General features: G+C 44.4%; 1 protein-coding gene across 4 annotated transcripts in view; it reads right to left on the bottom strand.

Annotated features, from left to right (window-relative positions):
• ZFC3H1 (zinc finger C3H1-type containing) overlaps positions 1-15,335 on the bottom strand; it is a 127,975-nt gene that overhangs the window by 30,958 nt on the left and 81,682 nt on the right. For all 4 annotated transcript variants that reach the window (XM_085873076.1, XM_085873074.1, XM_085873075.1 and 1 more), the window contains exons 21-26: positions 8,180-8,354; positions 7,674-7,860; positions 1,953-2,144; positions 1,198-1,441; positions 852-963; positions 317-515 (exon numbers count right to left, since the gene is read on the bottom strand). In XM_085873076.1, the coding sequence (XP_085729202.1) occupies positions 317-515; positions 852-963; positions 1,198-1,441; positions 1,953-2,144; positions 7,674-7,860; positions 8,180-8,354 (1,109 nt within the window). The remainder of the gene's footprint in view (positions 1-316; positions 516-851; positions 964-1,197; positions 1,442-1,952; positions 2,145-7,673; positions 7,861-8,179; positions 8,355-15,335) is intronic.

The raw sequence follows: 15,335 nt of genomic DNA on the forward strand, positions 1-15,335 counted from the left end.
GCCGACCTCGGAAGGATGACAGGCAATGTCAACCCCACCTGGTATTAATTCAACAGCCAAGTGGGATTTGAACTCAGAATCCGAGGATCCCAAGCCCACCACCCGAACCATTAAGCAAACACCAGGCATAGAAAGATTCCAAGAAAGCAAAAACTACCAAGTTTGCTGAATTTCTGCTCAAACGTTTTGGAGATAGCAAAATGGACAGACAGTGACAGACAGACCCGATTACAATATCCCGCCGTTTTTTTTCCCAAAAAGCATGGTGATAATGACAGCATTTAACAAGAAAACCAGACTTGTTCTCAGTTCTCACCACGGAGCAGAGGAAACGAGCCGTATAGTAAGCAAGCTTTGGATCACTTGGCGTTTTCTGCCAGGCCTCTAGCCATGCCTCTGCCGCAGAGTCCCCATCTCCGATGGCAACTAGGACCTCAACCCTTAGTTCCACGGCAGCCATTGAAGCCGGACAGGCATTGCATGCACGCATGCACATTTCAAAGGCCTCCTCCTGCCTGGGATAGAAAGCAAAGTTTGGGAGAAGTTTTAGCTGAAAGGTTTTGCTGTACTCACCAACTCAAGGAAGGGTACTCTTGGATCGAGGAAAGGCACAGGAAGAATCATGAACACGAACGAACGAACGAACGAACAAACGCACACACACACGGCAAGCAGCGACAAAGCTCCAAATCCTGCTGCCCAAAACGAACCAATGGAGACATACAGAAACAGGTTGAAGATGCATGCAATGGACAAAGTGATACTGAACTGCCATTTAACAAAAACAAAAAAATAACCTTTTCCCAACATTCTTTTCAAAGGACAAAGAGGATCACGCCAAGGAAAAATACCGAGAACAAAGTAGTAGTAGTCGTGCCATGTTGCGATAGATGGCAACAAAAGGGTCTTCCCCCTCTTCACCCCCACTACCACTCTCAGCATCTTGGCAAGAAGTCAAAGCTTCTGAAATGACAGATAAAAGTGGATGAATGTTGCATAGGCATTACCAAATCATCCCGAGTCTTTGGAATAAGGCAAGTGGTCAAAAATAAAAATCGCACAAGAGAATGGCATGAAAACGAGTCGGACGGTACATATAAGGGAAGTACAATAGGACGGGTGGGGAGTGGAAAGGGGATGGGGGAAGGTGAAGTAAAGGACGAGATGAGCGATGCAGAGTCTTTGAAGTTCCCATACCATTCAACAATGCAAGCAAGGTATCAGGTGCAGTGTACAGGTCAACAACATTGTTCCATGGGATAAGCGGCAACTGGGAGCAAACAAGGTGCCCAGGAAATGGTGCCATGGGATCTTCAATGCCTTCGGGAAGGCGGTTAAACTCCACGATGTGCAGGTAGGAGAGCCAGGCGAGTGCACGGTCATGCCGGGATAGCCACATTGCCACATAGTTGTGGCGTTTGCTCCCAGCCTTTAAAGCTTCCTAAAACAACAATGCATCAAACGATAAATTTTCCACACATGACAACTTTACAAGTCATACATTTCCATAATTGTTTGTTCATAGTTCCACAAATTTGCACAAGTAAACAGTAAAAAGCAACCACTATCTGAGAACATGAGCTTGCAATTGAAAACAAAGATTTGCGAGAAGTGGACAACTACAAATGGATGTGAACAGAGTGGTGGGAGGATGGGTGCGACCTTCTCCAAACAAAGCACTATCATGGTGACTCACAAGCAACATATGTCGAACAAACAGTTTCAAATGGAGCACCTCGCCACCATTAGAGCATTTGAATTGCATCAGACGTGGCAATAAATGTGAATTGTTGCTCTCCCAGCTAACCAGCTTGATGACAGAAAACACCATTTGCATTTTTGCCATCTTCATCCCGACCCCGTTTAGAATCCCGTGTGGGCATGGGCAACTTGTTAGTACACCTAATAACTGGATTGCATATCCAACACCTAGTACTAAAAGAGCACGTCACCTGGAAGATAGCTAGAGCAGCTTGAAGCCGTCCACTACACATGTGCAGCTGCACACGGTAAAGCAAGGTCTCAAGTAGTCGCCGAGAGCACGTCCTTGTATGAGAACCGGCCTCAGCCTTGGTCATCAGGTACTGCTGAAGGCAAGAGCTCACGAAGTTCTTCCCTTCAAAAGAGTGCTCCAGCGAAAGGTACTGGATGCAAGAGCATGGTGACGTGTCAGCAAAGGGAGGCATTTGAGAAGTTCATTCAAAATATTCCAATGTATAAACATTGAACATCAGTTAACGACGTGATGACAATTTTTTTTTAAGCTGACAACAGCACACCAAAATGTGAAAGATCAACTTGCTTGGAAATTCCACATTAATAAAGGAGCAGCAATTCTGCAGACAAGCAACATCTCATGAAACATGAAAACTCAATTTTGGATAAAAGAACCCCAGCGACATCCTTCCAGCTGTGGCGAGTACAAAGGTCGGTACGAAAGTAATGCCTCTTATGCTTCGGTTTGTAACCAAATCATCGAAGGAAAGCTATGAGATCACAACGAGAGGTTATTATCTCCCACTCATTTTAAGTTGAGCGGCACTGTGATGGGACACATGACAACATCACACCATGCTTTCAAAATGTCTGCCCCGACAAGATGTGCGTACGAAGAAGAGAACAGCAATTGAATGTCTTACCGTTCCTCCATTCATAGGCGCTTAAAGAATGTGTACAGCGACTACCATTGATGTGAGCACCGTTAGACGTTGGGCAAAGCATTTCAAGATCGGGGGAACCAATGTCGACAAGCCTCGAAGTGGTCGGCCTGCAACCACAGTGACACCGGAAAACGAGTCGGATCATTGCGCTCATTAACGTATATTGTGGTTGGTGGAGACTATGTGGGCGAAAAAAATTACCTTAATTCCCTGTGCTGTCTTTATCTTTGCCACCGAAGTTGGACGGAGGTGATGTTTTCACCCCCTGTTTGTTTGTCTGTGAGCATATCTCAAAAAGAGGAGGATTCTGATGAAACTTGGACAGTTTGGGTGTGTGACAAGGACAAATTGATTATATGTTGGGGAGGATCCGAATCCCGATCCAGATACGACAATTTTTTTTTTTTTAAGCGATTCTTCACCATTGTGTGATTGAGCCCAAAATGACAGAGATGCCAACTTTTGGAAATCAGAATTAGGGAGGATTTGCAACCGACACCAAATAATGTGCGCGAAGCGCACATCTCGAGCGCGGAGCGCTCGACCCTTGCGGCGGGGTCCAGGGCCCACCTTAGGGCCCTGGAAGCTCTGGGGTTCTAGACGCTCTCTAGTGCCCTCTGAGCCCTATTTTGGAGCATTTAACATGTTAAGAATTCCCACTTTTTGAACAAAAAAAGGGGAAAATTGTGCACTTTTTAATGTTACATGTATGTTAATATTAGTAAGTTAGGGGACAATCAAAGATTAACAAAAAGCACAAAAGAAGCAATATTTTTCTTACCTTACTGGCTGGTACTACTGCTGCTTGCTTTTTCCATGGCAGCTTTGCTGAGTGACAGCTGTGTGGCTCTTTTAGCCCTTCTGATTATGTCTTTGCTGTATTCTCTCTGGTAGCAAGGGGTGCTATGAGCTAGTTTTTCAATTAAGAGAGCTTCCAGGGTTTTGACACTCAAATTGGGACGAAATTCAGTATGATTCTTCCGTACAAGACTGAGTGCCCGCTCACATGATGCGTTCGAATGAGGAATGACCAAGATTCCCTTCATCACTTTGCTCAAATTAGGATACTTCTTGGCACCAGTGCAGGGATCTGTGAGCTGTGAAATCCGATGCCACTGCTCATCCACTCTCACTGTCTCGGTAGCAATTGTAGCTATGGAGGCGTCTGCCTGGTAGTGAGCGAATTCACTCTCAAGACTGTCTATGTCACTATCACCGCCACTGAACAGACAGGGGAATTTCTTGATGAAAAACTCCACACAGTCAAACCCCACTTCTTGGTGTAGCTTAACATCCAGCACCTGAGCATGCTTGGCTAATTCATCATCTAGCGGCCAGGTTTTGAAGATGTAATTGCAGGCTTTCACATAATATGAGCGAACTGCACTGAAGAAACCTTGGATGTCTGACTCACTCAGAGTGAAGGTGGATTTCTTGAGACTCCTTTGTTCCCTTATATACAGTTTGGCATCGTTCCCAATCATGAGGTCCTCATCATTCTTCTGATGATTTCTGTCAGAGAAGGGTACATTTACCAGAGCAACCGATGGTTTCAAAAACCGTACGAAGATATCTTTCAGAAGACCATTCAATTCTCCGTGCAGGAGATGAATACAGGGTTCGTCTCTTTGGAGCAGAAGATTCCCCTTCTCAAAAAGCTTGTTAGCATATCGAAGTAAGAAACAATAGAGTTTTGTTTGTGGAGACAAGAACATCCTGTTGACACGTTTTTCTCTAGATTCCTGCACAGTGTTTGAGGAAGATGCGCTTTTAGTTGTAGAACTCGTAGTACACTTAGCCGCAGGGCGATCACACTTGCGTTTACTGCCAGCAGAAGAGGTCAGACTCGTAGTACCAGATCCAATTTTACGTTTGAGGAGAGAGCTTGAGGTAGGTGCAGCCAAGGAAGAAGACCTCTGATTCGAAGGTTTTGCTGAGCTTCTATCAAGTGATTTGGCAAAAGCAGAACTTAACTTGGGTCCTTCTTTGCCTGTAGATGGGACTATCACAGTCTTTCTCGACTCTGAAGGGATCTGCTTTGTAGATGAACGTGATGAAGGGCCGGTGATGCTACCTGCTCTCAGCATTGGTTTTGGTGCTGTCCCTGCTGTCTTCTTCGCAGCAGATACTGCAGTGGTAGTGGTGAATGCTGCTCCACTAGTGCTTGATCCTGCAGTGCCAGTACTGGCAGTAGATACAGTGCCGTCCTTCTTGCTCGTTGTTAGAGTCTTGGCTACAGTTGGTTGCATTTTTCTTCGTACTTCTTCTTTGAAGAAGAGGCGAAGTGGCTCCCACTGTTCAATCAGCCTGTCTAGGCACTGACCAAGGGACAGCCACCTTGTTGCGACATGCTTCAGAATCTTGTGTGTCGGGGCATCACAGAGTTCTTGCAGTGCTTTCACTCCTTTGACGCGTTTACTACTTTTGTCCAAGTAGTAGTAAATATCGATGAGAAAGTCATCTAATTCAATGGGTAAGGCCTGAGCCGCCTTCTTGGCCGTATTGTGCATCATATGGCAAGGGCATCCCATGATTTAGCACTCTGGATTTTGTTTGTGGATATAAGCAGCGACTCCTTTGTGCTTGCCCACCATGACAGAGGCATTATCAGCACAAAAGGAAACACAATTTCCCCACGGAATTTTCCTGTCACTGAACTCATGATCAAGCAGTTTGAAAATGTTTTCTCCAGTGGAATCTTGTTTGCACGCAGGCAAACTTAGCAAACCTTGCTTCACAATCCCAGCACTGTTGTCATAGTACGAAATCAGGACAGGATATAGCTGGGCCTCACCACTGTCATTGCTACCGTCTGTAGCTAGGCTAAATGGAGCTAGTCTAGCAATATCGGCAATAGATGAAGCAGTAACATTTGACAACTCACCAATTATTGCTGAAGTTTTTGTTCTTGCACATCCATACTTTGAAGCAACTTTTGAATCTGGAAACATCTTTTGAAATAGAGGTCCAGCATGATCTGAGACTGATATGGGCAAGTTATGTTCCACAATAAATCCACTAAAGAGAAGTTCCGCTCGGGTAACATCCTCTTCCTCGCTTGTCCCTTGTTTGGTGAAATAATTCAGAAGTGTACCGGTACTCGTGCTCGAAGATCTCTCCTTTGCAATGTCTGTGTGCCGTTTGCTTCCAACGTGCTTCCGAATATCATCGCGACCTCCGTGCTCAACTGAAATATCAACGCTGCATACTGTACAATACGCATGATGAATTCCTCTTTCAGACTTTCGAATACACGGGTATTGGAGACTGTATTCGGTCTTGTACTTCTGAGACCATTTCTTGGTCTTCGTAAGCTTCTTTTCTGCCATTTCGTAATCAACATCGAGGGCTTGAAGCATTGGTAACTTCGAAGTCGATGTTCCACAGCTGCAGCGTGACTCGTAGAACTCTAGCGGCTGTTAAACACCGCACGGTGGTCGCGACCGCCGGGCTGGTACGGGGCCCAGCTGCATGCAGTGAGCGTATCGCATGCATATACACTGTGCATACATACCGCATGCACTGTATTGCACACATACCGCATGCACTAAATCTCAGTGCATGATCGCATAAGCGAGATCCAGACCCAATGTTTCGCTGCTCCTCATTTGAATTTGCAATTTTTTACGTACAATTTGGTAGCAGCGAACGTTATGGAGTTACCACATGCTATACGTAGCAGACGATGCTTTTCATTCAATTCTCATACTAGTACATTCTGATTAGTGAACAGTGCAAAAATATCAAAATTTCGGGAGGATAAGGATAGTGATCGTAAGGGCGGGAGTTTGGGTGAATTTTCGGAAGCCTCCCGATGAAATCGGGAGGGTTGGCATCTGTGTGACATGTACAAGCACAATATCTCAAAAAGTTCTGGACAGATTCTGATGAAACATGGTGGACAAGTGCGTTTGGGTGTGTGAAAGAAGACAAGGAACAAATGCACTCAGATGGCAAAACAAGTGGACAGCTGACAATAGATCGATTACAAACTTCAGTTTCACAATTCAGTGTTTGATTGTTTAGATTTTCGTGAAGATCTGCATCTAAGAATGTTAATTTTTTTTTTAAACCCTTTGAATCCTGAGCTCCTCAGACTTTCGGCTCCACCACCCTGGGTTCCTTGAGAAAAATCCTGCTGCTCGGATAAATGGAGGTTTGAATAGCGTCTGGTAAACCGGACGCAAGGCTTCAAAGGGTCAAGTAATTCTTCACCATTGAAAGATGGTGAAAGTTTGGTCATCAGGCTGTGGACAAAAGGCCAAAAACGAAATAAAACATGACATCTCATGAAATAAAACAAAAAAGTTATGACAAAACTAGGCGGATGAGTTGGTTCGGTGACAAGAAGCCGATTCGATTCTGGTTCAGGTGCAGATCCGGCCTTTAAAACGTAAACCGTTTAACCTGGTGGAGGTATGTGCCGCTCCACCGAGCGCCATTCTAGTTTTCATTGTTATAATTATATTAAGCAAGAAATAAAATAAGACGCATTACTTTCGTACCGATCCTCATAATAATAGTCCCATCATGGTGATTACTGTATTATCTGCAAACGACAAGTGTTATCGAGCATTACTGCACCATAGCCAGAGAACTACGTAGCCAGAGTTTGTGGTTGGGAAAATAAAAGATCAAATTGATCGGTGGAAATGAGTGCACCAATGGCTTGGTATTGATGTCACAATAATACTCAGGTTAAAGACGACTTTTTCAATGCACAAATGCGCGCGCACGCACGAACGCACGCACCAACACTGCGATCAAGCAGTTCCAGATTTTTGGTCAAATTTGAAACCGAATGAAACTGATCGACCACAGCCTGTAAAAATATCAAAACAAAATGATTTTCGTATTGAAACTTCAAGATGAACATGGAAGCAAGATAATTGGGAAACATACAATTTTATAGTTGCAGAAATGTTTAACAGATGCATCAAGACGTCGTCGATTATGCAAATAAAAAAGTTTTACAACAGTCGCACAATTCCGATGTGAACGGTTTGAGAGTACCTGCCACCAAAGTTGATAGCTGGGTGCATACTGCACAGCAACTTCAAACATTTGCTGCACCTCGAGGTGCGACCCTTGAGCTGCAAATAGAGCCAAGTAGTGGCTCCACATCTCGGTGCTACTGCGGTTCAGCTCGAGCGCCCGTGATAGTGCATTCAAGGCTGTGGGAAGGCCTTCATTTCCCGAACTGGTGAGGAAATCGTCAAATGAAACAAGGAAGATGCTTTATGCAAGCGATATTTTGAAGGTCATAAAAATAATTCTTTCATGAATGAATGAATGATTCATCGATATAATTCGCAATTTGTAGACGTCTTCTCCTTTCATCAACATTCTCAGGATCTCCCCACCCCCACACAATAAAAACATGCATCACCGCCATCCTGCATCACCCATCATTCAGTGCCAATATCTAACCCAGAAGAAAAATAAAAAAAAGACCCAACACCAATATACAGGTCAAACACCTGATTAATAAATCAAAGAACCACCAGATCTCCACTCACCTATCATCCTGGCCCAGGTAACAGTATGCCAGCCTGAGCCATAACTTGGTATCATTAGGAGACTCCAGCACGGCAGACTCCAGCATTGCAGCATCATCTGAACCATTGAAGAAGTACCGTGCATCCCTCTCACCATCACAAGCTTCTGCCAGAAGCATCGTCAGCTCCGGCAAGCCTGGTTGGCCATATGCACAGTAGCATAAAGAGGCCAGGCCACAAAAATGCAAATATTAACTTAATCTTTCAGTAGTTCTAACTCGACAGGATATATTCACCATTATTGTGGTATCAGAGACATTTTCCCATGAGAAGACCCATTGCTCCATTTGTCAAAGTTACGACCTTGTCACAATAAGCAATTGCCAAGAGCAAGTTAAAAAATATATATTTGAAGGAAATTGTAGTTTTTCCAAAGAGACAATGCAAAAATAAAACCTCAAGTTCATAGAACACCTTATCGCACACAGTCTTGATAAATAGGACGAGGGAAGGGTCTTTTTTCTTGCGCGTTTCTGAACACGATCTCCATTAGCTTTGTTCATGAACTTTAAATAGCAAGCGCGGCGTCAACCATATGAAGCTGATGGATCAAACGGAACAGTCCGGAGCTGCACCTTCTGCCAACTCCCCTTGGAGAAACTGACGATTTTGGAATGATCATGAAGAAAACGATGTACTTAAACAAACAGATCTTTTGGATGAAGTTAACTCTGTCGTTGCATTGCTGGACACTGCTATTTTGTCTGAATCTCGCTGTTGCTCGGCCCTCAGGGCACCCAGCAAATTTGATTGCTCGAGATTGTGTACAATTGCTAAATACTGTTAAACTTGAGGTTTTAGGAAGTACAAACAAGTAGGAAGTGCAAACAAGGCGATTCATGTTGTCGTGTTTAAATATATAATTCAATTGAAATAAAATTAAAATTTTAAAAGCTGGAGGAAAAAATAAAAATTGAATTGGAAGTTTACTGCCATTGATGCAGCATCTTTTACACCACCTTATTTAACATGTCACATTATTTTTTCTTCATACGTGTTTGTGACATGCTTAATTAAAAGCAGCAGGTTTTCTGTTTGGAATGATTTTCAATTTTGTTTGACTGCCAGACTGAGACTGAAGCAATTGCTTTACCACACTTTTTTGCGATGTGTGTGTGGGGTAATGACAGTTATTGAGATGAATGAGGCTCAAGTTGGATGACGTAATATGGTGCCCTGTCAGCTCAAAGAAAATTGTGGAAACAGTTCAGAAAGCATAGCTTCAGGATCCGTGGAAAGACAGGTTTTGCAAATGCATTCCTCAGTAACACAAATATATATATATATATATATATATATATATATATATATATATATATATATATATATATATATATATATATATATATATATATATACATATACATATACATATACATATACATATACATATACATATACATATACATATACATATACATATACATATATATATATATATATATATATATATATATATACATATACATATATATATATATATACAAAGAAAATACGCAATCTGGTGTCTTTCTGCTATCCATTCGGCCGTGAGTTATCAAATCTCTACCAAACTTGATGGGAGGACAAAGAGTCACACGATGGAGGTTGTAGTGATAAATTTGCCTCCCCTCCCCAAGGGGGTTTTCTGTCTTGGGAAAAATCTGTGTTAAGGTGTATATCTGTGTTAAGATAGCAAATTCAGGCTTTAAAATCTGATTCCATATTTGAGGATGTGGAATCATGTAACTCATTGCCAAAATAATTGTGGAGAAATCATTTTTTTTGTTTGTTTGCTTGTTTGTATACACCGTCGAGGCTCGTATGAGAACGAACACACTGAAATGCACAAGGGGAGCAGAAGACAAGAGAGGTGGGAGAGGGAAGGAAAAAAAAGGTGCGGAACAGAGACATTAGATCTGTGAAAGGGAGAGGGATGGGGCGGGGAACATGGGGTATACAAGATGGGCATGACAGGGACTTTCAGGAAGGACAGAAGGGAATTTGAAGTAGGTGGGTTTGGGGTGGATTAGCGGGATTTGAAAAGATCATGGTTTTGGATGGGAGAAGATATGAGATGGTGGTGAACAGCTGTTTTGAAGACCTGGAGGGAAGAGTGTGTGGGAGTTTGTTCCAAAGGTGGGGGAAAATAAAAAGAGGAATGAAAGAGTGAAGGTGAGCAGTGATTCTTGATTTTGGTAGTTTTACCAGAAGGGGGTTGACGACGAACCTTGAGCGGCCTGCGGAAATATGGTGGGGGGGGGACACATTTCAGACAGAGCTGGAGGGGGGGGGAGGGCGGGTCGAGGCCAGAGAGGAGACAGAAGACCACCGACCTGCCTGCGGTGAGAGAGTGAGAGACCGAAAGACTCAGCCTCATCACGGGAGACACCAATGATCCTAAATACCTTGGTTCCCACAGCATGAAGCCGAGAAAAGTGAGAGGCGGGAGCACCAGCACAGAGGGGAGAGCAGTACTCCATCAGGCTGTGGACAAAAGCTTTGTATGGGGTCAGGAGCTCAGGTGTGCCAAGGAAGGACTTTTCATGATGGAGGATGCCCAGTCAGCAACTGGCTTTGGAGGCCAGCTTGGAAATGTGGCTTTCCCAGGAAAGATCATGGCAGATAGTGAGACCCAGAAGCTTGAATGAAAGGACGTCTGCAAGAGGTTTGTTGAGAAAGTAGATTGGGGGAGGGAGGGGGGTTCCAGACGGTCCTTTCGGAGAGACACAGTGAGAGTGTGAGATTTGTCAGGATTGAAAGACATGTTCATGTGTTGGAACAGTTTGCGATTTTATCCAGATCTGCAGAGTGAAAAAGCTGCGGCTTGCTGGTTTGAGGGATGACAGATGGTATGGCAGAGGGTGGAGTCATCAGCAAAGAGATAAAGAGGATTTTCTAGAGAGTCGGAGAGATCATTGATGAAAACCAGAAAAAGAACAGGGCCCAGAACACTGCCTTGAGGAACTCCAGCCTGGACAGTATGAGGGGATGAGAGAACTCCATTAAAAGGCCACACGTTGGCTGCAACAGGAGAGGAAGTCTGCGAGCCATGAGTGGAGATGTCCATGGATACCATAGGAAGTGTATATCTGTGTTAAGAGGATAAGTTTTGTGAGCAGGGCAGGGTGCCAGACCGTATCGAAGGCATGTAATACGTCTAGGGAGATGGCTCTGATTTCATGTCTGGAATTGAGAACCTCCATCCATTGTTGGGGGAGCAGAAGCAACATATCCAGGGTAGAGTGACCTGGTCGGAAACCAAATTGACGATCAGAAATCAAGCCATTGGAGAAGAGGAAGGATTTAATGTCTGAAGCGATGATGGATTCCATAACCTTGCTGATGATTGGGAGAAGGCCGATTGGTTTGTAGTTGCAGGGATCTGTTTTTGCACGACAGTAATGTTTGCTGAATTCCAAGCAGATGGCAGATGACCTTGAGCAAATGAGAGGATGAATAGAACAGAGGGACGGTGAGCAAGAGCAGAGGAGCAGGTTTTTGTGGGCTGATGCTGTCTGGACCGGTTGCAGAATACGAGTCGAGGTTTGACAGCAAACTCTCTACTTTGTCAGGAGAAAAAAGACATACAGTCCAGGAACAGCTGGGTGTGACTGGGTAAGGTGGGTGCAGAAAGTGATGGGTTTGGGACACATGATTTAGAAGCAAACACAGAGTTTAAGCATTCAGCTTTTTCACGTGCCCCGTCAGCTGTGGGGCCATTTGAGGTAAGGGAGAGGATGGAGGGGGAACGTACACCAGAAACAGACTAAACTGGACTCCACCAGGATTAGGAGGAGGGAGACAGATTTGAGAGTTCAGGCTTGAGATTACAAGGATAAATCTAAAGTGAAATTGGAATTTTTTTTTGTAATCAGCGATTTTCTTTCAAACCTGATATTAATTAAATAATAGGCTCCATGATGCACGAGGGAAAATGGCTCAAAACAAAATGTTATATTCACAATTGCCATGATTTCCCAACAAGTTTTCCCTTCAGTGTGAAAAAGACCAAAAGTGACGATAAAAAGCACCATCAAATGTCAACGGTTGCAGCCCATTGGCATCACATGTGTTCCGAGAGAGTTTGGGTCGGCCCCAAGCTTCAAGCCTTCCAGCCAATAATACAATTGCCTCATGGCTTAGTGAAAGTGGAATCTATCCAAGACATATAAAAACATGATGTATTATATATGCACATAAGCAATAGCCATGTTTTGGCTTCATTATGTTACCAGAGTTGTTTTTTTCCAAGGCATCGAGCAATCAAGCCAGCGTTCTGTACCAACACACTGCCGCTTTTTTGTCATTATTTCAGAAGTTAACGAGGCTGTGCATTTCACATTAACATCTGAAGCACATCAAAGAAATCCCATCTAAATTTGTGACCCGTTCATGTTTAGTATCCCATTTTGACCCATTCCCATTTCCTTATTCCCCTATTGCAAAAAATTAATCAGACATAATCCATAACTGTGTATTAATGTAATCCTCTGCGTTTGTTGATCTTGGTGCACCCGTCATTTTGATTGGCTTTTCCCCTAGTATACATAAATATAATCCAACTAGACATAATTCGTCTGATATGCCTCCGCCTGCATCAAGTCTTTGTTTACTCCAACTTTTAACGAAAACCTCAAACACCATTTTACCTCAATATCAAATTTGTGCCGATATCAGGGTAAATGTACTTAGTTTATTTGAAATCTCATAGTCAATGGTATCACATCAACATGAGTTTCAATGTGACCCCTGACCCTTGACAGCTGGGTGCATACTGCACAGCAACTTCAAACATGCACTGTTCCAGCGCATGTGAGGGGGCATCACCGGTGGTCAAGTGATTATCGTCCTGCTTACAGGAGAATTTGCGCATTGTCCATTGGAAGGTGGTGGGCTCTTGACAGAGGAGTCCAAAGTGAAGGCTCACCGAGCCGGTTACTTTGAGTGGCTGTATCAGGCTGATCCACCAGCTGTTGAGTTGGATGTCAGAGGTGTTACTATCCCTATTGCTAACCTTCCAATCAACTGTGATCCACCTTCGTTTGTGGAAACACAGGCTGTGGTGATCTGGTTGAAATGGGGTAAAGCTCCTGGGATCTGTGGCATCCATGCTGCACTTCATAAGGTTGGTGGAAATGCTGTACTCAGGTCGTTGCTTGCAGTTCTGTGCTCTGCCTGGAACACAGGCATCATCCCAACCGACTGGAAGAGGAGCCTTGTGGTCCCTCGCTGGAAAGGGAAGTGTGATCGCCAGGGGTGACGCTGCTTTTAGTGCCTGGCAAGGTCTTCACTCAGATAAAGTTCACCATCATCTGCTTGAGCAACAGTGCCCAGAGCAGTCAGGTTTTACACCAAAGAGGTCAACGATTGACCGTATCCTTGCCCTTCGTATCCTTACTGAACACAGACGAGAGCTTTGGCAGGGGCTTCTTGCAGCTTTTGTTGATCTCTGCAAAGCATTTAATTCAGTGAATCGGGATGCCTTCTAGAGGATTCTTGGTCTTCGTGGGGTGCCACCAAAACTAATCTGTCTGAGCTATACTCTGGTACTGAGAGTGCTGTAAGATGTGGTGGTACCATCTCAGACTTGTTTCCAGTTGTTACCACTGGAGTTCATCAGGGGTGTGTACTGGCCCCCACACTTTTCAGCACTTGTATGGATTCTGGGGAGTACGTCGGAGAGATCAAGCTACGATCCAGCGTTTGGGAATGAAAATATCTCTGACCTTGATTTCGCAGATGATGTAGTTATCTTTGCAGACACTGGATATCCTTTTTGGGGCCCTCAAGGTGATTAATGAGGAGTCGGAGCTGCTTGGATTATGGGTTTCCTGGGTCAAAACTAAGATCTAGGCTTTCAATACATCTTGGATGCTGCTGTCCTGTCTGTGCCTGTTTGTGGTGAGGATGTTGAGGTCATGGAGAGATTCACTTACCTTGGCAGTGATATTCATGTCGCTGCTGGCTGCGAGTCAGGGGTCAAACGTCTGGGTCGGGTCTGGGGAGTCATGGATTCACTGGATCATGAGATGTGGCGCTGCCGGTACCTGTGCAGGAGGACAAAAGTCCGAATCTTCAGGTCGTTGGAGCTTACAGTCTTGCTCTACGGATGAGACTTGGACCCTGACTTGATTCCTTTGGCACCAGGTCTCTTCGGAGAATCCTTGGCAATCCTGGTCAGACTTTGTATCCAATGAGCGGTTGCTGAGAGACTCAAATGAGATTTGTTACCAGCATGGTCCATGAGCGTCAACTGCGACTGTATGGACATGCGACTCCTTTTCCTGATGCTGATCCTGCTCACCAGATTCTCTCAGCGAGGGAGCCCAGTGAGTGGAGGTGGCCAATGGGTCAACCACGTGCCTCGTGGTTACAGCAGGTTGATCGGCATCTCAAGGAGATGGGGATGGCCAGACGGAGGCCCCTGGAGTACCGGCGGAAAGTGGACGCAACACGATGTTCCGGTGGATGCTCCCACATCTGACCTGACCTGAACCTTGACGTTTTGGGAACAATCTATCGTGGATGGATGCACTCAAGGAGGTTTATACATACTTGTACCAAGTTTGATTTAAATCCCTTCAGCTGTTCTCAAGTATCACATCTTTACCTGACATGACCTCTTGACCTCAAAAACTGACCAGTTTATCTTTACATCATTATACATAATTGTCCAAAGTTTGACTTGGATCCCATCAGCCATTCTTAAGTTATTGTAGTAACGAAAACCTATCACGGACAGACGGACAATCCGAAAACATAATGCCTCCGGCGACTTTGTCGGCGGAGAAGTAAAATGTGTGTGTGTGTGTGTGTGTGTGTGTGTGTGTGTGTGTGTGTGTGTGTGTGTGTGTGTGTGTGTGTGTGTGTGTGTGTGTGTGTGTGTGTGTGTGTGTGTGTGTGTGTGTGTGTGTGTGTGTGTGTGTGTGTGTGTGTGTGTGTGTGTGTGTGTGTGTGTGTGTGTGTGTGTGTGTGTGTTCTATGCATTCCTGAATTACTGGATGGAATGACGAGCCTTAGATCTGGCTTCCTTACAATAATTCACGGACCGGTGTTTGTCACGCTACTCCAACAATTCTGGGCTGATTACATCCATACTTGCTTCATAAGATCAGCATGACGCCAATCAATGTAC

Source organism: Eptatretus burgeri, chromosome 3, assembly GCF_056783735.1.
Source record: "Eptatretus burgeri isolate ZD-2024b chromosome 3, Ebu_testis_v1, whole genome shotgun sequence".
NCBI classification, from domain to species: Eukaryota; Metazoa; Chordata; class Myxini; order Myxiniformes; family Myxinidae; genus Eptatretus; species Eptatretus burgeri.